General features: G+C 45.6%; 1 protein-coding gene across 1 annotated transcript in view; it reads right to left on the bottom strand.

Moving 5' to 3' along the window:
- Positions 1–21,893, bottom strand: part of SLC12A8 (solute carrier family 12 member 8) — a 130,914-nt gene extending 109,021 nt beyond the window's left edge. The window contains 5 exon segments of the mRNA XM_050781415.1: positions 19,997–20,058; positions 20,061–20,091; positions 20,705–20,886; positions 21,067–21,239; positions 21,355–21,893. Of these exon segments, the coding sequence (XP_050637372.1) occupies positions 19,997–20,058; positions 20,061–20,091; positions 20,705–20,886; positions 21,067–21,239; positions 21,355–21,893 (987 nt within the window).
- Between the last annotated feature and the right edge of the window lie 4,020 nt (positions 21,894–25,913).

Below are 25,913 nucleotides of genomic sequence, written 5' to 3'. Positions count from 1 at the left end.
AATCTAAACTCAGGCATGAACAGAGTCTTCCAGTGACAGCAAACGACTACAGGAGTGATTACTGTTCTCAGCTGGGTTGGGTGGGTGGGGAGAGGGAGGCATCCAAAGCTAGGAGTCACCATGTGCAATGATTCTGGACCAGTGAGCAAATGTTATCCATAAACACAATAAAAAGGCAGAAAAATCAAGAGTTTAGGGGAAAATCTAAGATCCAGAGTCCACGGGGCATGGCTGCTGAATGGTTGAGTACAATGGGTGCGCCCAGGATCTAGGACCAAAGGCTGAGGCCAACGGCACATGCTCAAAACCAAAAGGGAGGATCCCAGCTCCTCTTCCACCTCCTGTATCACACACACATCCACAGATCAAGAAGGGGCCTCGAGAAATACTCAGGGATCTCAATTCAGCCACATGGGACTGTTGAGTCCGGGGACCCCTTGTGTCCCCATCAGTCTCCAACTCCGTAAGCTTCATTTATGCATGTACATGACTGCTTGCCTGTCCTTCGCAAACCACAAATGAGCAATCTCCTGAAAGTCAATAAATGTCAGAACAGTCCTCGGGGTTCGGAACAAAGACTCTGCCAGTCTAGGCTTGCCCTTGAGCAAATGGTACCAAAGGACCTGTCTGGGGAATGCAGGATTGTTTCCCAGGATCCTAATCTCGAAATTCAGGATAGGTCCCAACTTCCTGTCTCTGCTTGTGTTCCACTTCCTATCGTGTCTTGTTACAGGCCTACTGTTCCTCAGTAATAACAGTGACTCTCAGCAATAGAAAGACTAATACTATAGAGAGTGCCATCAGGAGCCCTCTGCTCTGCTCCTCACAGCAGCCCCGTGAGGCAGGCAGGGAGGGGGCCCCGCTGAGGGCTGAGGAGACAGAGGCTGAGAGAAGAAACCTGACAGCCCAATCTCACAGCTAGGGCTTCTCACAGCCAGGGCTTCCCCTAGCACTTGCAAGATCTGTGATTTTCCCTGCACCACACTCAGCTAAACATTACTTGCCCTTTTTGCCCCTAAATTTAAGTCTTTCAGGTTTCAAATTCTAACACTCTGGACTTTGCATAACAGCAAATACATCTGCCTTACCCATGAATGCCTTTGTGATGATAGAAACCTTATTCCTCTTTCATGCGCGCCTTCATTTTCCTACTCTGAAGGCTGGTTTGCATATGCGTTTGTTTACCTGCTGGTATATGAAAAGCCTTTCATTTCCTTGATCTTACTGGACTAGTGAATCAGCCTCAAGGGTAGAAACTTAGAGCAGGTAGAAACTTCAGGAAACCCTTTACCCAGAGAATTAAAATATAACTGACTTAAAATGGGTTTGGTGACTGAGCCCCGGCAGCTTGTTTCAGGATATTTAGGGGTGTGTGCCTACCTTTTCTCACCATGTGACAAAAAACTATAACTAAGTCTTCCCACAGTCTGCTCATCAGAGACTGGGTGGGAAGAGCGTAGGTTTGACCCCAAGGGAGTAACCCTGATGTTCTTGGAGAAAGAGAGAGACACTACGGAAGCTCAGCAAAAGAGAGAGAAAGAAGGAAAAAGAAGAAACCAAAACAGAGAGAAAGGGGAAGAGGATGAGATGGAAAGCCCCAGAATAAAATACCAAATAGTCCCCCAAGGGATATTTCCCAGATGCCACGCTGCCTCCCAGGCATCCGCATAGAAGTAGCAACTTGGAGCTGGGCACAGTGGCTCACGACCGTAATCCTAGCACTTTGGGAGGCAGAGGTGGGTGGATCACTTGAGGTTAGGAGTTTGAGACCAGCCTGGTTAACATGGTGAAACCCCATTTCTGCTAAAAATTACAAAAATTAGCCAGGCGTGGTGGTGCGTGCCTATAGTCCCAGCTACTCGGGAGGCTGAGGCATGAGAATCACTTGAACCCAGGAGGCGGAGGTTGCTGTGAGCCGAGATTTCACCACTGCACTCCAGGCTGGGTGACAGAGTGAGACCCTGTCTCAAAAAAAGAAGTAGCAGCTTGTGTGTCTCAGCTCTTCTCACAGGTCCCTTGTCCAGCCTCGCCACATTCGTGACGCCATTCAGACTTTAGCTAGTGCCCAGAGCTCGCCTCTCGGGAGAGGACTGGCTGGAGAACTCAAAGCGGCTCCCTTGCATCATGAGACCTCTGGCTCTGTCCTGCGTGCTCTCCCATTCTCTTCAGCTCCTGTTCTGACAGGCTGAGGGGCAGGGCCACAGTCTGCAGTATGGGCAGACATGCAACAGGAAGACAGAACGTCAGCTCCCCTCCACATACACACAAAGTACTGGATTCTCCTGAGTCTGCATCCCCAACTCCTTCCCCTAAGGCAGAAGGAAGGAACGCCTCACCCCAAAGAGGCCCTCCCGCAAAGTCCACACTAAGATTCTCTGAGTGCCACCACCCAGTCATTTCTGTCGCCCAGGGGAGGAGGGGATGGAAGGGCTGGGGTGATGGTTGCTGAAGGTTAGGCCAGTTCTAGGCTCTCTTGTGAAACACCAGGAGAGAGGTCTGGTCCCAACCATGGGTTGCTCTCTTTAGGAACTAGTGTCCCAGATTTGGGCCCCAGTCATCAATTCCAGCATAACATGCATCCCATTCAACATCCTATTACATAGACATAATGGGCTGGGGAAATGGAATGTCCCCTATACTCAGCACTGGGTCTATTGTGAAGTAGAGATAGAGGATAAGGGAAATAAGAAAAGCAAGGGGCAAATCAGTCCCTCAGAAAGGGCAGCATAAAACATGCCTGAGGGCAAGAGTCCTCTCCTCCCTGAAGACCCTCAGCCTGGCAGGGCCAGCTTGACAGGTTCCAGCGGTGTGGCGACTTGGCGCCTGGCCCAGGATGATCCCTCCGCCATGCTCCTCCTTGCTAGGGTCTTCCTACCCAAGCACCCAGGACAAGAAGCCAGACTCCTGTCCGTCTGAGCCCGGGGGCCTGCGCCCCATGCTGGAAAAACCATGACTGCTTGGTGGGTGTTTTTAGTTCAGAAGGGGAAGTCGTTCTCCTGTGAATAATCTCCATACTTGAGCAAGGTGGGGGGCAGGTTGAGGGGGATAGGGGGTTGTCTAGAAAGGCGGGGAAGTTGCACCTGAGTGGGAAGTATCTCAATCCTGCATCCAGCAAGCAGAGCTGAGTAAGAGGCTGGAAAGTTCTGCCAGAGGCAGTGACATGAGCTCAGCCCCAGAGGCCTTTTGCCTCCGTCACCAGCTAAGTCTTCATGAACGCGTTTGAAATGTGAGATGACACCTTTTCTCCCTTCTGGGAGCTGGAGGAAAAGCAATCAGTTGAGAAATTCTGCTTCTGTCCATGCAGGTCAGGGGTAGGTCAAAGCAAGACCTGGCCTGCCCCTTTCTCTCCAAGTGCACCTGCAGAGACTGGTTCCACCTGGATTACACACACATGCAAACCAGCAGATGGCTTCCTCAAAGTTAATTATTGGATTATTAATTAAACATCAGAGAATATGCCCAAGCTGCTGCTGAACTGCAATCCAACGGGCAGACTGAGGAGCCTCATTCCTTTCCCCTGCCTCTGAACCGGCCCCATGTGCTGGACCACAGGGATTGAGAGCTGGGCCGGGCGCCAGCATGGCCGTGGGCTCCATGGGCTACAGCCCATATGTGTAGCTACATGCCTGCCTCAGGAGGGGTTTGTAAAGTTTAGATGAGATGATAGCTGTGAAAGCTTGTGTAAACACAAAACACAACAGAGGATTTTAAATACATACGAGGATTTCTTCAGGGAAGTTGGAAGGAAGACAAAGAGGTCTTTTGACTGCATTTGCTGTTTTCTCCTGCTAACTTGTCTTCACGTTTAAAGTGGAATCCTTGCTCTACAGCTCAGCCCTGAAAGCTGCGTCCCTAACCCCTGCCCAGCCCAGGCATTCTGAGTGAAAGAGAGCCCATCCCTTCTGTTCTGTAGTGGGAGTTCCAGAATGGACCTCCAGTGAGTGCTCTGCCACGCGACTGATGCTGGAAATGAAATGGCTCTGCAGCCAAGGAAGCAAGGATCCAGTTGGAGCCATCAAGGTCTTATTTCCCTGGATTAGGATCTGGGCAGCACCCTTGGTCTGTATAGATTTAGTCATTCCTAGGAATGTGAGATCTTCGTGGCTGTGTTGGTCTCTTCTACCACTGAGCGGGTATGAAAGCTGTGGTCAAAATCTAGTCGTTCCCACAGACTCAATCTGTTTTTTTTTTCTCCATACCTGTGCATCTTCACACTTGTTCAAGGCTGGGATTCTCACAAGTGCATGACCTGGTCACACATGGCTCAGCATCCGAGGTGGCAAGACCGTCAGACGCTGTGAAAACATTGATGCCGAAGTTCTGCCTCCCAGAACCACACAGCAGCCTCAGAACTCAGAGCCCAGAGATGAGCTCTGGACACCTGATGTCATCTGGCAAACAACAAAACGCCACAGCAGCCATGCCAAGGCCACCTAAACAAGGGCTTCCTCTGCCCTTCCCAACCTCCTTGGCAAAAGGGCAGAGCTTTTCCTGCTGGACTCGGGCTGCCGCAAGGAAGTCCACCTGGATTTAACACAAGGAGGAGCAACATAGACCCTAATGCCCCCTCCCCCTAGTAACAGGCGAACCACTGAAACATCAGCTGCAAGAAGGTTATTCTTCCAGGTGCTTCAGTGGATCAGCCAATATTCTATACATTTAAGAATTCGTATGGAGTGAGGAGACCCATCCATATAGTTAAAATTTTGGGAATCATGTTAATATTTTACATACTCAACATCAAATACAATTAAATCAACAAAGATGAGAGTTCAAAATCTAAATAGAATGCAAAGAGCTACAAATTATCCTAGCTGTATTTCCAATGAATGCCATAACCATACTTAAAGTGGAAAAAGAACTAACCGGAGTAACTTATGAACATAGTACTTTGACTATGTATCACAGTCTAAAATAAAAACAACTGCAATTAATATTAAAGGCCGGATCGAAAATGTGAGTATTTGTAGGAGTATGAATTACCAATTCTAAATCTGCTTTCTGTGAATTGTAAGCGAATAACAAAATATATTGAATAGGAGTGAAGTTTCTCATGGTTGGAGAAGGAATTCCAACTAAGGAAAGAAGAGAAGAATAACCCCCGTAGTGATGAATTGGAGACGTATTAGTATGAATTTATGGTTTTTAATATACAGAGACCCAGATAGATCAATGTACATATTTATATTTACATTCCTTCCCTCTGCCCACTTAAAGTGTCTATAAGGCCAGGCACAGTGGCTCACACCTGTAATCCCAGCACTTTGGGAGACAGAGGCTGGAGAATTGCTTGAGGCCAGGTGTTTAAGACCAGCCTGAGCAACATAGTGAGACCACACCGCTACAAAAAATAGAAAAATTAGCCAGGTGTGGTGGTGCGTGCCTGTAGTCCTAGCTACATAGGAGGCTGAGGCAAGAGGATTGCTTGAGCCTAGGAATTCAAGGTCACAGTGAGCTACAATCATGCTCCTGTACTCCAGCCGGGGCTGCAGAGGAGACCTTGTCTCAAACAAACAAACAAAAAAAAGCGACTATAAGCCAAGACATCCCAGTGGCAATGAACGTACCTAGCACCCAGATCTGATTTCTAAGAATGATAGATCTTTCTATCTATCTTAGAATGAAGGATTTCTAAGAATGATAGAATGATCTATCATTCTTCACTTTAAGGAGCCAGGGCTCCTTGCGGAAGTTACTAATTCAAGGCTAGGGCGGAGAACGTACAAAATGAGTCTGGAATATCTTGTGCCAGAAAGTAGGGAAGTGCTAAAAAGAAAAAAAATGACAAGGATGTGTCAAAAGGACACAAGAGCCCACTTGAAGGGGCTCCCACTAGCCAAATCTGGCACAATTTGGTCCTGAAAGTAAACAATAGCAATAGAATATTCAAGGAATAGAATAAGAATCTGAGTCCATATGGACATAAATAAATAAATTAACTGTTTTTTTTTTTTTTTTTTTTGTTTTTTTCTTTGAGACAGGGTCTTGCTCTGTCACTCAGGCTGGAGTACAGTGGTGTGATCATGGCTCACTGCAGCCTCAACTGCCTAGGCTTTAGCAATCCTCCCGCCTCAGCCTCCTGAGTATCTGGGATTACAGGCGTGTATCACCATGCCCAGCTAATTTTTTTATATGTTTTGTAGAGACAGAGTTTTGCACTGTTGCCCAGGCCGGTCTCAAAATCCTGGCTCAAGTGATCCTCCTGCCTCTGCCCCGCAAAGTGCTGGGATTACAGGTGTGAGCCACCCTACCTGGCCATGACTAATCATAATATATTTATTTCTGCTCATTGTCACTGAGTGGACCTGGAGGCTGAGGGCTGGAAGAGCAACTGGAATTGCTGTAGTCCCAAACATATCCCCTTTCATGTTGATGTGGCCCTGGCCAAGGTATCATTCCCGTGTGGCAGCAAGAAGAGAAAGCCCTTCCTTACAGTGACAAGCCAACTGATCCATATGGAAGGAATTAGGGGGTTAGAAAATCACCATTTTGCAGCCATCACAGCAATAGCCAGTTCTGCCAAGGATCATCAATGGATACTAATGCTAGTGAGTGAAGGATTAATGAGGAACAGGGTATTTCTATAGTCTCAAAGCATCCTCTACAAATTACTTATTAACTACAAAGAGAAATTAGTAACTTTAGAGTGGATTAACCTAGTGGACACCACCTTAAATAAATAGCCAAAGTTAACATCACCAACAATGGGACAAATGGAAATCACGTAGCTCCTACTATGATGTTCTGGGAAGAGCACGCCATCACTGCTGTGGTGTTCCTACCAAAAATAGAAAACCTAAATCTACCTGTGACAGATCATGCCCCAAACTGAGGGACATCACCCCCAGTTCTGCCTATAAAATACCAAAAAACAAAAATAAGAAAACCTGAGGACAGTCTACAAAATAACCAAAATGTGTTCTTAAAAAAAAAAAAAAAAAAAAAAAAAAAAAAAGTCAAGGTCATAAAAGACAAAGAAAGGCCAAGGGACTGCTCCAGATTAAAAGAGACTAAAGAGATTATCACAACTGGCCAGGTGTGGTGGCTCACGCCTGTAATCCCAGCACTTTGGGAGGCTGAGGTGGGTGATCACCTGAGATCAGGAGTTCGAAACCAGCCTGGCCAATATGGTGAAACCCCATCTCTACTAAAAATACAAAAATTAGCTGAGTGTGATGGTGGATGTCTGTAATCACAGCTACTCAGGAGCCTGAGGCAGAAGCATCGCTTGAACCTGGGAAGCAGAGGTTGCAGTGAGCCAAGATCGCACCACTGAACTCCAGCCTGGGCGAGAAGAGTGAAACTCTGTCTCAAATAAAATAAAATAAAGAGAGAGAAATTATCACAACTAAGGGTCATGTATGATCCTGGATTGGATCCTGGAAGGAGGTCTGGCGGAGAAGCTAGGGGATGTTAGTGGGATAACTGGCAAAATTTTAATGTAGAGTTATGGATTAGAAAATAGGATTTTTTTTTGGTTGAGATGGAGTCTCGCTCTGTCACCCAGGCTGGAGTGCAGTGGCATGATCTTGGTTCACTGCAAGCTCCGCCTCCCAAGTTCACGCCATTCTCTTGCCTCAGCGTCCCAAGTAGCTGGGACTACAGGCACATGCCACCACGCCTGGCTAATTTTTTGTATTTTTAGTAGAGACGGGGTTTCACTGTGTTAGCCAGGATGGTCTTGTGCTCCTGACCTCATGATCTGCCTGCCTCGGCCTCCCAAAGTGCTGGGATTACAGGCGTGAGCCGCCTCGGTCAGCCGACAATAGGATTTTTGAATGTTATATGTCCTGATCCTGAAACAGATATTGTGGTTAGGTAAAAGAAGATTCTTGTTCTTAGGAAATAGACTCTGAAGTATTCATGGATAAAAGGACATGATGTCTGCAAATCATTTTTATACGGTTTAGAGAAAATATATACATATGTATAGAGAGAATGGTCTAATGATAAAGCAAAAAGGCAAAGTGTTAACAAGTGGTCAATTCGAATCGACTGAGTCAAGAGTATGTGGGGTTTTTTATTGTATTATTACAACTTTTCTATAAATGTAAAATTTTGTCAAAATAAATAAATAGGTTGCAAAACATTATGAATGTATTTAATACCATTGAACTCTACACATAAAAATAGTTAAGATAGTAGGCCTGGGGCAGTGGCTCATGCCTGTAATTCCAACACTTTAGGAAGCCAAGGCAGGAGGGTCACTTGAAGCCAGGAGTTCGAGACCAGCCTGGGCAACATAATCAGAACCTTTCTGCAGAAGAGAAAAAAGGCAGGTGTGGTGGCACATGCCTGTAGTCCCAGCTACTTGGGAGGCTGAGGTGGGAGGATTGCTTGAGCCCAGGAGTTCGAGGCTGCAGTGAACTATGCTCACGCCACTGCACTCCAGCCTGGGCAACAGAGCAAGACTTTGTCTCAAAAAATAAAATAAAATAAAATAAATTTTTATAACCAACTATAATAAACACAAAAATACAGTTACAGAAAAAAATGGTATAAACCTTGACAATGTAAAAATAATAAAGCAACTATTAAAAAATGGAAATGAAATGAGAGAAATGGAAGGAAGTGTATGTGTGCCAATGTCCTATATTTCATATGGGAAATAGGAAGTAAAATGATAACAAATTAGGAACCTAAGAAACTGAGGTATAAGGATATTATTTAAAGTTACAATGAGAAAAATTAGAAGACATGAAAACCAGAAGCCATTAGCAATGACTGCCACTGGGGAATGGAAGTGAAGGAAGAGGGAAAGAAAGCTTTTCGTTTCATGTCATGCGGTATTGTGTGAATCCTTCTCACTGCATGCGTGTAGTACTTCTATGATAAAAACCCTAGACCATGCACAGTGGCTCACACCAGGAATCCCAGCACTTTGGGAGGCCCAGGCAGGTGGATCACTTGAGTCCAGGAGTTTGAGAACAGCCTGGGCAACATGGCGAAACCCCGTCTCTACTAAAAATACAAAAAAATAAGCTGGGCATGGTGGTGTGCCCTTGCGGTCCTAGCTATTCAGGAGGCTGAGGTGGGAGGATCATCTGAGCCTGGGAGGTTAAGGCTCCAGTGAGCCATGATCGTGCCACTGGACTCCAGCTGGGAACAGAAAGAGACTCTGTCTCAAAGAAAAACAACAACAACAACTAACTTATTTTATATTTAAAGAAAAAATTACCACATTATTAGAAATATTTTTAAACCAGAATGGGTTTTTTGGCTGACCTAGCGTTAGGGATACCATTTATGGCTATATGTCATTTCATTCAGTGGATGAATTCACCAAAAGATTCCTGTAATTTCAATCACATTTTAAAATGTATTGAATGAATGGAATACTTAAAGATGGTGAATCCTTTTGTAAAATCAATGCCTACCTCAACATTTTTTGTGTATCTTTAAGTTTTTAAATTTGTTTTTGCTTTGTGTTATTCATTACTAATAACTACCTAAAATTAAAAAGGAAAGTGACTCAAAATGAGTCATGGCTTTTTGTTTTAAGTTAAATTCTGTGAATGCAGAGACTCATGGCAGAGCAGGAAGGCAACTATTTTTGGCTTAGTGAGGGTTGCTCGGCCACCATTGCCTCAAGTTAATCAGTAAGCCCCTAAAGCCTGTAACCAGGGACAGTGATGTTATTTACAGGATATCTGCAGATTGGGAAAAGAACATGCTAGAATTTTTACACAGGTGAGTGATTTTTACCACACTACCCTTTTTTTTTTCTTTCTGGCTGTTCATGTGGGGAAGAAGACATTCACACAGCAAATCAAAAACAGGCTGGACACAGTGGCTCACACTTGTAATCCCAGTGCTTTCAGAGGCTGAGGCGGGAAGATCACTTGAGGCCAGGCAAGGAGTTCATCACCAGCCTGGGAAACATAGTGAGACCCCATCTCTACAACAATTTAAAAATTTGCCAGACATGGTGGCACGTGCTGTGGTCCTAGCTACTTGGGAGGTTGAGACGAGAGGATCCCTTGAGTCCCAGGAGTTTAAGTCTGCAGTGAGCTATGATCACATCACTGCACCCCAGCCTGGGTAACAGAGTGACACCCTGTCTCTAAAAACAAAACAACACAAAACAAAGGGAATGTAAATAAGACCTTTCTTCCAAGCAGTGGTAAATGTTAAAGCATTATTGTATTAGAAATGCATCAAAGCTGGGTGGATGACTGATACCTGTAATCTCAGTACTTTGGGAGGCCCGTGGGAGGATTGTTTGAGCCCAAGAGTTCGAGACCAGCCTGGGCAAAATGGCAAAACCCTGCCTCTACAAAATATTTTAAAAATAGCCAGGCATGGTGGCATGCACCTGTGGGCCCAGCTACTCAGACCCAGGAGGTCGAGGCTGCAGTAAGCCATGATTGAAAAAAATAAGAAGAAGAAGAAGCATCAAAGCTAGGTACTTCCTCTAAAGACTTTTCATGTCAAGCACACCCACCCTTTGATTAAGGTGTTAAAATTCAGAAAGAAACAATTTAGGAATTCGATTATACTTGATAATTATTGAAGAGCAAAAAGAGATACTGAATTGAATTATACTGAAGTATGTGTATTTCTTTTTAATTTAATTTTATTTTTTTGAGATGGAGTCTCACTCTGTCACCCAGGCTGGAGTGCAGTTGTTTGATCTCAGCTCACTGCAATCTCCACCTCCCGGGTTCAAGTGATTCTCCCACCTCAGCCTCCTGAGTAGCTGGGATTACAGGCAGCCGCCACCACACCGGGTTAAATTTTTTTTGTATTTTTGTAGAGACGGGGTTTCACCATGGTGGCCAGGCTAATTTTGAACTCCTGACTTCAGGTGGTCTGCTCGCCTCGGCCTCCCAAAGCGCTGGGATTACAGGCGTGAGCCACCGTGCCCAGCCATATGCATATTTCTCTTTATCCTACTACAGTTAATTGATAATGTTCTAGGAATACAGAACTGTCTAATGTTTTAACTGTTATTCTGAAGAGAGATATTTTGGTCAGAGAAAGTATAAAATGAATGAAAAAGTAAGCTAAAACTCAGTTACTCTCCCCTACAGGAAGCTAGGGTGTTCAATGAGGCCAGGCGGCCAGAGTAAAAGCACCACCTAATGGCACCTTATTCAAATTACAAGAATAGTACTTCAGAGGCATTACCATAGCATCTAGGTGTTCCTTGCAAAGCCCAGAAGATTAAATGATGGCAAATGCAGTATTTTGTCTATATCTGACTATGGATGAAATTTACCTTAAGGCAGTGAGAAGGTTTGAAGTTACCTAATCCCTCTATTAATAGCTAGAATGTATTAACCATGTTTTTTTTTTTTTAATCTGTATCTAATGATGTTATGACAACTTAAAAATCTTGCTGACCAAGGACATGAAAAACCTCTACAATGAGAACTACAAAACACTGATGAAATAGAAGACACAAACAAATGGAAAGACATCCCATGCTTAGAATTATTAATGAGAAGAATTACTGTTGTTAAAATGACCATACTATGCAAAGCAATCTACAGAGTCAATACAATCCCTATCAAAATACCAATGACATTCTTCACATAAATAGAAAAAAAAAAAAAAAAAAAAAAAAAAAAAAAAACCCTAGAATTTGTATGGAACAACAACAAAAAAGAGCCAGAATAGGCAAAGTCATCCTGAGCAAAAAGAACAAAGCTGAAAGCATCACACCACCCAACTTCAAAATATACTACAAAGCCATGGTAACCAAAACAGCATGGTATTGGTATAGAAGCAGACACATAGACCAAAGGAGCAGAATAGAGAATCTGGAAATAAATCCACATATTTACAGCCAACTGATTTTCAACAAAGATGCCAAGGACATACATTGGGGAAAGGACACCCTCTTCAATAAATGGTATTAGGAAAACTGTATATCCACATGCAGAAGAACGAAACTAGACCCCCATCTCTCGACCTATACAAAAAGCAACACAAAATGGATTAAAGACATAAACGTAACATCCAAACTATAAAACTACTAGAAGAAAACATAGGCGGCATGCTTTGGGACATTGGTCTGGGAAAAGGTTTTATGGCTAAGATTTCAAAAGCACAGGCAACAAAAACAAAAACAGACAAATGGGATCATATTGATCTAAAAAATTTCTGTACAGCAAAGGAAACAGTAAATAGAGTGAAAAGACAACCTGTAGAATGGGATAAAATATTTTCAAGATATTCATGCAACAAGGGACTAATATCCAGAACATATAAGGAACTCAAACAACTCAACAGCATAAAATGACTAATCCCATTAAAAAGTGATCAAAACATCTAAATAGACATTCCTCAAAAGAAGACATACAGGCCAGGCGTGGTGGCTCAAGCCTGTAATCCCAGCACTTTGGGAGGCCGAGACGGGCGGATCACAAGGTCAGGAGATCGAGACCAGCCTGGCTAATACGGTGAAACCCCGTCTCTACTAAAAAATACAAAAAACTAGCCGGGTGAGGTGGCGGGCGCCTGTAGTCTCAGCTACTCGGGAGGCTGAGGCAGGAGAATGGCGTAGACCCGGGAGGCGGAGCTTGCAGTGAGCTGAGATGCGGCCACTGCACTCCAGCCTGGGCGACAGAGCGAGACTCCGTCTCAAAAAAAAAAAAAAAAAAAAAAAGAAGACATACAAATAGCCAACAGGCATATGAAAAAATGCTCAACAGCACTAATTATCAGGGAAATGCAAATCAAAAACACAATGAGATACCACCTCACACCTGTTAGAATGACTATTACCCAAAAAATGTAAGATAACAAGTGTTTGTGAGGCTTCGGAGAAAAGGAAACCCTTGTGCACTGTTGGTGAAAATGTAAATTATTACAGGCATTATAAAAAACAATATGGAAGCTCCTTAAAAATTAAAAATAGAACTACCATATGATCCAGCAATCCCACTGTATATACTTATCCAAAGAAAAGGAAATGAGTATATCAAAGGGATGCCTGCACCCCCATGATTATTGCAGCCCTATTCACAATAGCAAAAGGAGTCAACCTAAGTGTCCATCAAAAGATGAATGGACAAAGAAAATATGGTAAATGTATACAATGGAAAACTATTTAGCCATAAAAACGAATGAAATCCCATCATGTCAGCAACATGGATGGAACTGGAGGTCATTAGGTTAAGTGAAATAAACCAGGAACAGAAAGACAGATATTACATGTTCTCACTCATATGTGGAAGCTAAAACAGTTGACTTCATGGAGGTCAATAGTAGAATGATGGTTATCCGAGGGTGGGAAGGGGATTGGGGGATAAAGAGAGGTTGGTTAATGGGTACAACTGTATAGTTAGATAAAAAGAGTAAGTTATAGTGTTCTATAACACAGTAAGGTAACTATAGTTAACAGTAACTTATTGTATATTTCAAAACAGCTAGAGGAGTAGATTTGAAATGCTCCTAAAACAAAGAAATGATCAATGTTTGAGGCAATGGATACCCCAATTACCCTGATTTGATCATTACACATTGTATATATGTACCAAAATATCACATGTACCCCATAAATATGTATAATTATTATATATCAACTTCAAAATGTTTTAAAATCTTGCTGGCCTAGGAAAGACTGACCCTCCCAGACCTAGCCAATTCTCAGAGATAGCAAAAGGCTTAGCCATGAACATACCTTTCTTAAGCAAAATAACCAATGCTGAGTCTATACCTCCAAAAACCACCTCCTCATCTAACTCACATACCACACCAAGATTTCTCCTGATCCAAATCATTCCAGAGCCACGCATCTGGCAACCAGAGGCCACCCCTACAACCCAGAGCCCACTAGAATTGTTCAAACTGCCAATCCTAAGCTGTTCACCGTGCCCTGCCTTTCCTCTCCTGAAAAAAACCCAATAAAGGCTTTGGGCTGGGCATTCCCCTCACTCCTGTCTTCAGCCCCCTGAGCATCCCTAGTGCTTCCCCTGTGGCCCTGCGTGGCATAGTGTATTGTCTTTTCTCAAGCAAGGTAAGTAACAAAAATCTTCTTTCAGTGACATTGACCTCTCCATGTTCTCACCTCTGTAAGTTAAAAGCCTGCAGGTACAAATGAGTCACAGAACCCTGCCTAACTCATTTCAGTGAAGAACACTGTCACTCCAGTTTCTAGGTAGGACACTTTTATCCAGAAAATGTCCCCACTCTATTTTTTACAAATATGCAGCATTTGGGGCCCAGTTGTCATTTTCAGGCAAAGTAACCAACGGGGCTATAAAATGGAAAGGGGGAAAGACAGAGGAGAAAGAGAGGAAAGGATGTCAGTGTGCACATGAAATACTTGTGCCGCATCTCAATCCTGAGAACAGGATCTGCCATTTCTCTCCAACTCCAGGAGCATTAGCCTCTTGTCTTCTGCTGCCTGTAAAGCTGCTTCTGTCCCTTGGCCAGAGGTGGTTTTATGGTGAAGCTAACAGCTTAAGCCTCAGGACGCATCACTTGGCATTTGGTCCCTTCCAAAGATTATGCCAAATTTTCTATTTGCAATTTGTATCCTTTCTACTAAAGAGAGTCCGTAAAAATGGTATGAGCTTCATGCCCTACAAAACCTGGGATAGTGAGGGGGTCATGGCCCTAGGAATCCCAGAAGCGAGTCCTGCTCTTCCACCCAACCATTTGGGCCCCAGTGTCCTCATCTTAAAAAGAGGGGCTTCAAGAGATAGAAATATGTTTAAAGAAGAAAAAGAGGGGCTAACAAGACCGTCTTGTCTGAAGTTCCCTTTTCCTTCCTCCTCAGCCGCATTCATTTCTCTACATCTACTAATAAAGCAATATGCTATTACCTGGCATGTGGCTACCGAGGCTCACTTTGCATAATGGCTTTTTAAAGATGTTTAAAAAGCCCTGAAAAATGCATCGTAAAAATAAAAGTCAGTTCTTAACCATACACTGGCTAATGAACACTCAGAAAATAAGAGCTAAGCTTTTGTAATGAAGCCTGACACCCATACTCAAAATTGGGTGTGTCAGGGTCAACTCAGGGCTATGCTCTGGGGCCAGTAGCCTTGCTTCTAATCTGGTTCTGCCACTGTTTGTGTGTGGCTCTGGGCAAGTCATTCAACATTTGTGTCCTCCTGGACCCACTACTGCTGGAACTCAAGTTTCTGGGCTTGCTTCTTGACACGGCAAGCAAAGGGACTAGGCCAGAGGATCTCTGAGGACTCCTCTGTGTCTTGATTGTTTGGTTCTGTTTCTATCTGCCTCTCTTGCCGGTGCCACCTCCCTATTCACCATTGCCCCAAAACTTGACCAGACTCTATCTTACCACGTCAAGCTAACTCGGGTAAGCCATCTAATTAAAGAGGAAAAGACAGAGAAAAAGTGTGTATTAGTCCGTACTTGCATCGCTATAAAGAAATACCTGAGACTGGTAATTTATCAAGAAAAGAGGTTGAATTGGCTCATGGTTCCACAGGCTGTACAGGAAGCATAGCAGCTTCTGCTTCCAGGGAGGCCTCAGGAAACTTTCAATCATGGTGGAAGGCAAAGGGGAGGCAGGCATCTTACACGGCCAGAGCAGGAGCAAGAGGTCCTGGGAGGTGCTGCACACTTTTAAACAACCAGATTTCATGAGAACTCACTCATTATCGGAACAGCATCGAGGGAATGGTGCTAAACCATTCATGAGAAACCACCCCCAGGATCCTATCACCTCCCACCAGGCCCTACCTCCAACACTAGGGATTACAATGAAACATAAGATTTGGTGAGGACACAGATCCAAACCATGAGACAGCAAGGGAGGAGAGGACACAGAAGGGAAAGAGCTGGGACGCTGCACAAGAAGACAGGGAGCAGAGTCAGAACCCAGGCAGGCCTCAGCGACCTGGAAACTCCTCCTCCTGCGCTGGGGCCAGACACCATGGTCCTGATGGGGAGCCTACTCCCACGGCCGGCAGCGGGTTTTTTCCTAGAACAATTAGCCAGACTTTGGCCTGCAGACCTCCTTGAAAAGGGTCCACATGGACCCACTAGTGCCACACTTCAAGTCTCTGTGGTAAAGCAGAATGCAGAAGAAAGAGCATGAATCTGGTATACTAGGTAAACTGGCTTTTGGTGACTTATTCTCAGGCCAGCTTCCCTTTTAAGTTGCTATTGAGACTCTCCAACCCTGAGAGAAGGAAGACAAAAGCCTCAGTCTAGCTGCAGGCACTTCTTGTTCCATAAGAACTAGGAGATTGCTGTTGTTTCGTGTTTGTTTTAATATCTCCAGCAGGAGCTGGAGATTCTGGCAAGAACTGTCATTCAATAACCACCTGGTAAATGAAACCGAGTTTTCTCCCTATTCCTGACGCTAAGAGCATGAGATTCTGCTGGACTTCAGACCTCCACACAGCTTGTCAGCTTGCCATCTGTTTTTGTCTCAGGCTACCTGCTTTCTCCTGCCAACTCAGTCTTCCTGAAACAACCAGATTGCAACAGTTCTCTCTGTCCAGTACCTGGCAGAGACAAGCACCCAATCATGGCTCGTTAGCCTTCCGTTCACCTCCCTCTGCACCGGCTGTTTCTTTCTTAGTTTTTAAGCCCCAGGTTTCACAGCCTACTCCGCTGGGTTTCCGTGTGCAATCGGCTTCATCCAATCATCAAACGAGCATTTTACTTAGTGCTTGTCATGTGAGAGGCACTGGCCCAGACCCTTCCACATATGGCATCTCCTTTAATCTCATAAAAACCCTGAGAATCAGGTCCACTGACCCCATCACATAGTTGTGGAAATAGACTGGGAACCCGTGGGTAATTTGCCCAAGGGCCCAGCCTATCCAGCAGCATGGTCAGAATGGGAAACCCAGAACCCAGGTTTGAGTCTACCACCAAAGCACACAAAGTGCCTCCGGACAGAGGCCCCTGGAACAAGACTTGGCCTGCCAGCAGCTCGGTGGGTCTCCAAACACACACTCATATTCCCAAACCACTCCAGACTCACCCAGGCCTAGAAAGCACCCACCATCCTCAATAGACTGCCCACCCAGCAGGTTGTCCAGAACAATGTCCCACATTCTAGTGTTGGTTCAAGGTATGATTCTGGGTTTGAGACTCCTGCCTTAGGTCTTCCGTCTGACTCAGCTGTGCTGAGTCATGCATTTATTTGCCAATGGATTCTTCTGCTTATTTATACCAGTACCCCCTGGATTAAATACATACTCCCCACCTTAGTTTTATTATTAGCCATTTATATAACATAGGCTGAATGCTGACCAGGAACCAAGCACTATACCAAATATTTATGCAAATTATCTCTTTTAATTGTCTTCAATCTCTACAGTAGTTTCAATCACCGGGCAGTCATTTTGTAGGTGAGGAAATGAAGGCTTAGTGAGGTTACAAAACTTGTTCAAGGTCACAAAGCATTAGAGCCAGGACTTGACCCAGGTAGCACATGCCCCCTCGACCACCACACCATTAACATTCAGATCTACAGCTCCTTCCTAGCTGGTTCACTTATTACTGACCAGTCTACACACACACACACACACACACACACACACACACACACACACACACAGAGAGAGAGAGAGAGAGAGAGAGAGAGAGAGAGAGACAGAGCTACCCTATCTGGTCCTAAAATGATTAAAGCAAACCAAGAGTTAATTCATTCACCCTCCACCTAACTTCCAAGTGTCCCCACCCTTGCCAAACTTCCTGTGAGCTACTTTCTAATCACCGTGACCAAGAGAAGAGCAGGTCAAGACTGAAGGTGGCATGACACTCACTAGCCTGTCTTCCCACTGGGCACTGCCTCCTCATCTTGTGTTCTGCAGGCCCCAAATCTCCTAGCAGAATTTCTGATCCCCAAGACTGGAATACAATTTTTCAAAGGTTCACAGGAAATTTTTTGAGGGCCAGCCACTCCTAGAGTTCAGCTTCCAGCATGTTAGCCACCTAACCTACTCTGTTCCCCCGCAGAGGTCCTTGATTTACCATCTGGGTGGCTTTCCTGATACCATTTGGAGCAGGAGGCACATAGCAAAAAGGATGAAAGCTTGGGACTTGGCATCAAACGTCCCTGGCTTTACAGTGCTACAGTTCTTCTTCTGTCAAACCAAAATAATCATATCAACTTCAGAATGTTATAGTGGAGATAAATGAGGTAATGCATATTAAGTGCTCAGTATACAGTAAGTGCCCACTAATTGGTAGCTATTATCATTTTCTCACCCTCCCACCTGGAATATGCTTCCCAAGTCCACCATATGTTCCACTTCCACCATTACTTTAAGACTTAATGCAAATGGCAGCTCACCCAATTCCTAGCCAGGTGAGTTCAGTTCAGTAGAAGCAACACTGATGGAGCATCTTCTACACACAACCCACCACGCCAGGTATTGGGGATACAAAAATAAATAAGACATGCCCTTGAATTTAAGTTCACAGCCTTAAGGGAGACAGAAAAGAAACAGCTCATTTCAATGCTACCTAGTAAGTGCAGTGACACAGGATGCTGTGGAGCAGGAGGGGTGAGTTAACCACCACGGAGGGCCCTGGGGGCCAAGATGAGGAGTCTGAGCTGAATTCTGAAGACAGTGAGAAGCTATTGAAGGAATTTAAGCAGAGGGGTCAAATGTACAGATGTATGCTTCATAAAAGAATCGCTTTAGTAGCAATGTGGAAAAAGAAGTTAAGAGAGTATGAATCATCCAATCAAGAAATGGTATCCTTAACAAGACAGTGCAGGGGAAGGAGAGAGAAAGAAAGGATGGATTTCTAGATCATGAACACTGAAGGCCTTAAAATTGGGCATTGGGCAGTGTCCAATCCTTCTATGTTTAGATATTAAGAGAGGAAGGAGGCAACACAGAGGTCATTGTATCCATTACATTTTAGAAATCAACTCTCTCAGGGCACTGAGGACAATTTAACTTGCATTGTAGTTTTCTGTTGTTTGTTCATGTGGTCAATCAACTAACGTTTACTGTCCACTTAAGTACCAGGTCCTACCTTGGGTGAAGCTTTCAATGACAAATTGTCGATAAGAAGCATCAGCAAAGATCAAGGGAAAGATATAAGCCTTGGGGAATGGTGTGGTTTGGCTGGAAGGTGTGGCAGGAAGAAGACGACGTGGGGAACCCAACCTGAGACTCAGGCGGGGTCAGACTGTGTAGGGCTGAGGCTGGAGAGTTTGAGCCCTGAGTGGTGCACATGAGGAGACACCAAAGGTTTTTAACAGGCGAGAGAGGAACAGATGCTCTCACAGGGGAGAGCCCAGAATGTCTTATTTGTCTCCTTTGGGAATTCCTGGGGCCTCACGTTTTCCATCTGGGTTTCTGTTTCATGTTGGTTCTCTCCCCACTGGTGGGGCTTGTTCCCCTGTTATAAGGCTGGGAAACCCTCCTGCCCCTCTCTAGAAAGCAGGGCAGAAGCCCAAGAGATAGTGGGAAAATTCATGTTGAGTGATCATGGATGGCAAAGACCCTGGGTGCGCGTAGTTTCTGGATAAACACCTTAGTATGGTGTATTAGTATTATTATTTCTTCAGGGACCAGTTCTCTGTTTCTGGGGAGAGCCACTTCAATTCCATATCTACAGAATGCATATTTGCTATAACTAATGATCAGCAGGAAGAAGATAAAGGAAAAAAAAAAAAAAAAAAAAAAACAGCAAACACTAGGGCATCCAGAAATCCTTTTGGCTTCAGAACATAAGAGTTTTTTCAGAAATAAATTTACCTTCTTACATTGGTTTGATCCAGAATTAAAATGAGTTCATATTATGTGAGTCCTCACTGTGACTGTCCATGGAAGGCGTCTCAGGATGGGGTTTGGAGTTGTGCGAGATCTCAGGATTCAAAATCCACCACAGATAATGCCAAAAGTTTTCTGTACATCAACAGTTAATAACGGCTATAATATTTTGGCTATATTTTCTCATTAAACTGGATGACCAAAAAAGACTTTGGAGTTAATTACGTCTAAAGAGTGCACTGTAATGTTTGCATCCAGCCCACCCTCTGGGGATCCCGGTGCTCACAGGCCTCCATCACAGACCCAGCACATCCGGAGCCTACCTGCTGGGCTGCCTCGTGGAAGAGCTCCTGCACCTGGGACATCTGGGTCATTCTCCAGCAAACGGGATCCTGGTGATCTGGACAGGGAGACTGCTCTGGAAGGTAACAGCATCTTTGGTCAGGCTGGCTCCTCCTCTCCTCTGCTCTTGTTGTCCATCCTTTCCCTCTACTAGAATTGTTCAAACTACCAGGCGAGGCCCTGGCCGGGGAAGAAGCCTTGTCTGCCTCATCTGAAAACTTGGCCGGGTTACCTTTTTGGTACCCAAGTAGATCCTGCTGGTCCTTCAGAGCCCACCTGTGCTCAAGCGTTGCTGCCCTAAAGCCTCAGGCACTCCCAGCTCTCTCCTTCTTCCCTGAGCTCCTTAAATATGTGAGGGTCACAGCCCAGCTGCCCAGCCTTGAGGACACAGAGTCATACTCCTCTCCTGCCCTCAGGTGCCTCGTGAACCCCTCTCTCCAGGCGGAGGGCACCATGACTCACTAGACCTGGCTGCAGGTGGTGAGTGAATGTAGCTGAGCAGAGGGGAGAGCGGCCATGAGGAGGCTGTCTTGGGGCCCTTCTGGAGCAGGGCCAGAGAAGGGTAGGGGAGTGAAGAGGGTGGGTGAGAAAAGGCTGGACAGGACTAGAGCAGCTCCTCAGTCCACCCCCAGGCACCCACCCCTTCGTGCTGGACCTGGCTTTCCTTGAGGGGAGGGGGGAGTTTGTACCCCTGATCTGTGTGGCCCTTCTCCCCAGCACAGTGCTGCAAGGTAGACGCGGCTCAGGACCTTTTGGAAGAAGGAGGAAGGGGTAGGACGAGAGCAAGAGGGAAGGGTAGAGCTGGTCATCCTGGGAAGAAGGCGACTAAGGACAGCAGCCAGCGCTGGCGAGGAGGGAAGGCGCCCGGGCACTAAGAGTGGAGGGTTGGGGGAATAGGGTTAGCCCAGTGGGAAGCTGGGAAGGCTGGGGGACTTCGTAGACTGCAGTCCTGCCAAAAGCCGCGTGACAGGTAAAGGTAAGGGGCCAGAGCACCCGCGTGACCCCGGCTGCCCGCGCCGCACAGAGCAAGGGACCCCAAGCTTCCACCCGCCCTTCCCGCCGCCCCGCAGAGCCCGCTCCTCCGCGGAGCCCCCACCCTCACGTCCGGGCCGCGCTGGGACCCGGACCCCTTGGTACCCCACGCAGACGCGAACCCCCACCCCGAGTACTGGGGCCACGCCCGTGTGCCGGCGCGCGGGTGACCGGCGGTAGGGGAGAATCCACCTGGGCGGGGAGGTGGGGGCAAAGGTGACCCCAGACCTGGCTCCCAACTGCGGGCCGGGGAGAGGAACTGTCCCGAGACCACCCTCTCCACCCCCCACAGCCCTTCCGCCCTCACCTGCTCCCGGGACAGCCAGCTCCCAGCGCCGGGCCGCCCGGTCCCCGCCCCGCCCCGCCCCGCCGCCACGTGGCTGCCCCGGCTCGGCTGCACGGGTCCCAGCTGTCCTGTCCCGGCGGGGGCACCCCTGCCACGCCAGCACCGGGAGTCTCGGGCCCAGGTGGAGAGGCGGCGGTGCAGAGGCTTTCCCTCCGCAAGGGTCGGGCCTTCGCGCCTAACTGGACAAGAACTTTCACCTGGGCAGGGGCAGGGCTGGGAGAAAACAGGGAGTAGGGACCGCAAGCCCACAGGCTCAACGTGACCAGCCACTGCCGCTCCCCCCTCGACAGTGCCACCAGCGGAGGTGCCCAGCCCCGGGACCAAGGGGCTAGGGACAGGAGCCTACCCTGTGCGGCTCTGAGGAATGGCTGTGAGCACTGCACGCAGGACTGAGAAAGCCCGGGGTAAGCCCGGAGTGCAGGGAAACCCGCAACACCCGGGGCAGGTGCCGAGAAGCATCTGGACAAGCTGACCGAGACCCCGGTACCGGGGGTCTCCATGTGCGCCTGGCTGCGTGATCAGGTGACCCCAGACTCTGAGGGCGTGGAAGTGCTTTTGCCAGGAAAGTGCTCTGGGCATGCTGTATAGGGGTGAATTACCCTTACCACCTTCAGCAAGACCCAGAACTGCCTTTCCTAGGGGTGAAGTAAGGTTTCCAGGGCCTCATGTTGCAGGAAAAAAAAAACCTAAATTAACATACAGAGAGATTAAATTATCTCCATTCCCAATCTGGCATATTTCCTAAACCTTAAATAACTTGTGAGGCTTCCATGTGGGCTTCTGAGAAACAGGAGGGCAGCTGGGAGAACTTCCCACGCCCACAAGCCTTTGTGTGAAAATCCCTAAAAATAGAGGTTGTTCTTTTAAAAACAAAAGGGAAGGCTAAGCCATGGGAACACTGACAGAACCTAACCTCTCACTTCTGCTCCAGCAAAGACGTGTGTGAAGATATAGAACATCAAATTTGCCATTTTTACCATTTTAAGTGTACAGTTCAGTGGCATTAATCACACTCACAATATTGTCCAGACATCACCGCTATTTCCAAAACGTTCATCGTCCCCAGTAGAAACTCTGTACCCACTAAGCACTAACTCCCGTTTCACCTACCCTCAGAGATAACTCCCTTCATCTACTTCCTGTCTCTATGGATTTACCTGTTTTGTATATTTCATGTAAGTAGAATCATACAATACTTGTCCTTTTGTGTCTGGCTTACTTCACTCAGCATAATGTCCTCAAGGTTCATCCATGTTGTAGCATGTGTCAGAATTTCATGTCCAGCAAAGAAGTTTTTAATAACCCACCTCTGCCAGAAAAAAAGACCCCCCAAAAATTACAGATTAGCCATCTATGAACAAAGGATGAAGAGGCAGACAGGTTAACACAGTCATATTACTGGAATCCATTATGCAGTCACCCCTTGGCATCTGCAGGGGATTAGCTGCAGGCTCCCCGACCAATACCAAATCCATAGATGCTTAAGTCCCTGATATAAAATGATGTAGTATTTGCATTTAACCTACACACATCCTCCCACATACTTTAAGTCATCTCCAGATTACTTACAATACCTAATTCAAGGCCAGGCACAGTAGCTCACACCTGTAATCCCAGCACTTTGGAGGACCAAGGTAAGAGGATTGCATGAGCCCAGGAATTCGAGACCAGCTTGGGCAACATAGTGAGAGCCTATTCTTTTCCCCACAAAAGAAATTTTAAAAATTAGCTGGGCATGGTGGTGCATACCTGTAGTCCCAGTTACTTGGGAGGCTGAGGTGGTAGGATTGCCTGAGCCCAGGATGTTGAGTCTTTAGTGAGCCATGATCATACCACTACATTACGCCTGAGTGACAGAGTGAGATCCTGTCTTAAAAAAAATCAATCAAACCAAAAAAAACCTATGTAAATCGTTGTTATACTGTATTGTTTAGGGAATAATGACAAGAAGAAAAGTTTGTACATGCTCAGTATAGATGCAACCATGCTTTTTTTTTTTTTTTTTTTTTTTTTAACCGAATATAAAATCCACAGATATGAAGGGCTGACTGTATTTCCATGATCCATCAGTATGACCAGCAGAGTCATTTTTCTTATTCATTTTTGGTGGGTCACACATCACACTTTTTTTTTTTTTTTTTGCCTCAAGCTGGTTTCCTCTTGGCTGTCACCTTCCGATGAGCCTCCCTCTAAGAGTCAACATGAATTTTGAAGAATCTACATTCAATTCCATATCAGCCTGAGTTAAAAAACATTAGAAAAGGAAATCCACCTCTTGCTTTAAAACCACCTACTTCCTGTCACTCGTCATTTTCTAAATAAATGAGAAGTCCCCTTCAAAGTTTATAAGCATCTTCTAAACCCAGGAACAAATATATTTGTTTCTTTTCTTCGTGTTAAGGCTAGAGAAACCTGCCCTTTGCAAAGAAAAAAAATATATATCCTGCTTAATGTAGATTTTTCTTATAACAATGACATTAACCTTAAAAAAAAAATACTCGTGTTGAAAAATAGTATCCTGGCTGGGCAAGGTGGCTCGCACCTGTAATCCCAACACCTAGGGAGGCTGAGGCAGGTGGATCATCTGAGGTCAGGAGTTTGAGACCAGCCTGGCCAACATGGTGAAAACCTATCTCTACTAAAAATACAAAATTTAGCCAGGTGTGCTGGTAGGCACCTGTAATTCCAGCTACTCGGGAGGCTGAGACAGGATAATCGCTTGAACCCAGGAGGCAGAGGTTGCAGTGAGCTGAGATCGTGCCACCACACTCCAGCCTGGGCGACAGAGTAAGACTCTGTCTCAAAAAAAAAAAAAAAAAAAAAAAAAAAGAGAGAGAGAGAGAAAGAAATAGTATCCTGCATATCCTTTAAACATTGCCATTTTTAAGATACTGCCCTACATGAACTAGTAAAAGCACGTTTGTTGCATCATTAATTTGTAATACTTTAAACAATGAGAACAACCTAAATGTCCATCAACAGAAGACTGCTTAGATAAGTTATGGTACAGCCATACTATGACAGCTGGCATTAGAAATAATTAGGTGTTTTGGGGCTGGGTGCAGTGGCTCACACCTACAATCCTAGCACTTTGAGAGGCTGAGGCCGGGGAATCACCTGAGATCAGGAGTTTGAGATCAGCCTGGCTAACATTTCTTTTCTTTTTTTTTTTGAGATGGAGCCTCACCCTGTCGCCCTGGCTGGAGTGCAATGGCATGATCTCGGCTCACTGCAACCTCCACCTCCGGGGTTCCAACAATTCTCCTGCCTCAGCCTCCTGAGTAGCTGGGATTACAGGCGCCCACCACCGTGCCCAGCTAATTTTTGTATCTTTAGTAGAGATGGGGTTTCACCATATTGCCCAGGCTGGTCTCGAACTCCTGACTTCGTGATCCGCGCCCCCCCGCCCCAACCTCCCAAACTGCTGGGATTACAGGCGTGAGCCACTGTGCCCGGCCGCCTGGCTAACATTTCTAATAAAAATACAAAAACCAAAAACCCCATTTCTTTTTTTTTTCTTTTTTTTTTTTTTTTTCTTTTTTCTGAGACAGAGTCTCACTCTGTTGCCAGGTTGGAATGCAGTGGCATGATCTTGGCTCACCACAACCTCCGCCTCCCACGTTCAAGTGATTCTCCTGCGTCAGCCTCCCGAGTAGCTGGGATTACAAGCGCCCACCACCACACCCGGCTAATTTTTGTATTTTTAGTAGAGATGGGGTTTCATCATGTTGGCCAGGCTTGTCTTGAACTCCTGACTTCAGGTGATCCACCCGCCTCGGCCTAAAAACCTCATTTCTAATAAAAATACAACAAAAATTAGCTAGGCATCATGGTGCATGCCTGTAATCTACTCAAGAGGCTGACGCACGAGAATTGCTTGAACCTGGGAGGCAGAGGTTGCAATGCGCTGAGATGGTGCCACTGCACTCCAGCCTGGCTGACAGAGTGAGACTCCATCTCAAAAAAAAAAAAAGAAACAAAGAATTAAGTGTTTCTATATGTGCTAACATGGAACTCTGTTCATTACATAATAATGAATAAATACAGCAAGTTGAAGAATAATGTATAGTGTTTTTTAAAAAGTAGTGTGTACATATGTATATAATACATATATATACACAATATATGTATACAGTATATATATACACTATATATACGTACTATATATATATGTACTATATATATGTGTGTGTTTTGTACAGAAAAATACAGCCGGGTGTGGTGGCTCATGCCTGTAATCCCAGCACTTTGGGAGACCGAGGTGGGTGGATCACCTGAGGTTGGGAGTTCAAGACCAGCTTGACCAACATGGAAAAACTCTGTCTCTACTAAAAATACAAAAAAATTAGCTGGGTGTGGTGGTGCATGCCTGTAATTCCAGCTACTCTGGAGGCTGAGGCAGGAGAATCCCTTGAACCAGGGAGGCGGAGGTTGCGGCGAGCCTAGATCGTGCCATTGGACTCCAGCCTGGACAACGAGAGCAAAACTCCATCTCAAAAAAAAAAAAAGAAAGAAAAGAA

The sequence above is a fragment of the Macaca thibetana genome, chromosome 2 (assembly GCF_024542745.1).
Source record: "Macaca thibetana thibetana isolate TM-01 chromosome 2, ASM2454274v1, whole genome shotgun sequence".
Taxonomy (NCBI): Eukaryota; Metazoa; Chordata; class Mammalia; order Primates; family Cercopithecidae; genus Macaca; species Macaca thibetana.
Note: the sequence above shows the minus strand (reverse complement) of the source record. Positions and strands in the feature narration are given on the sequence as shown.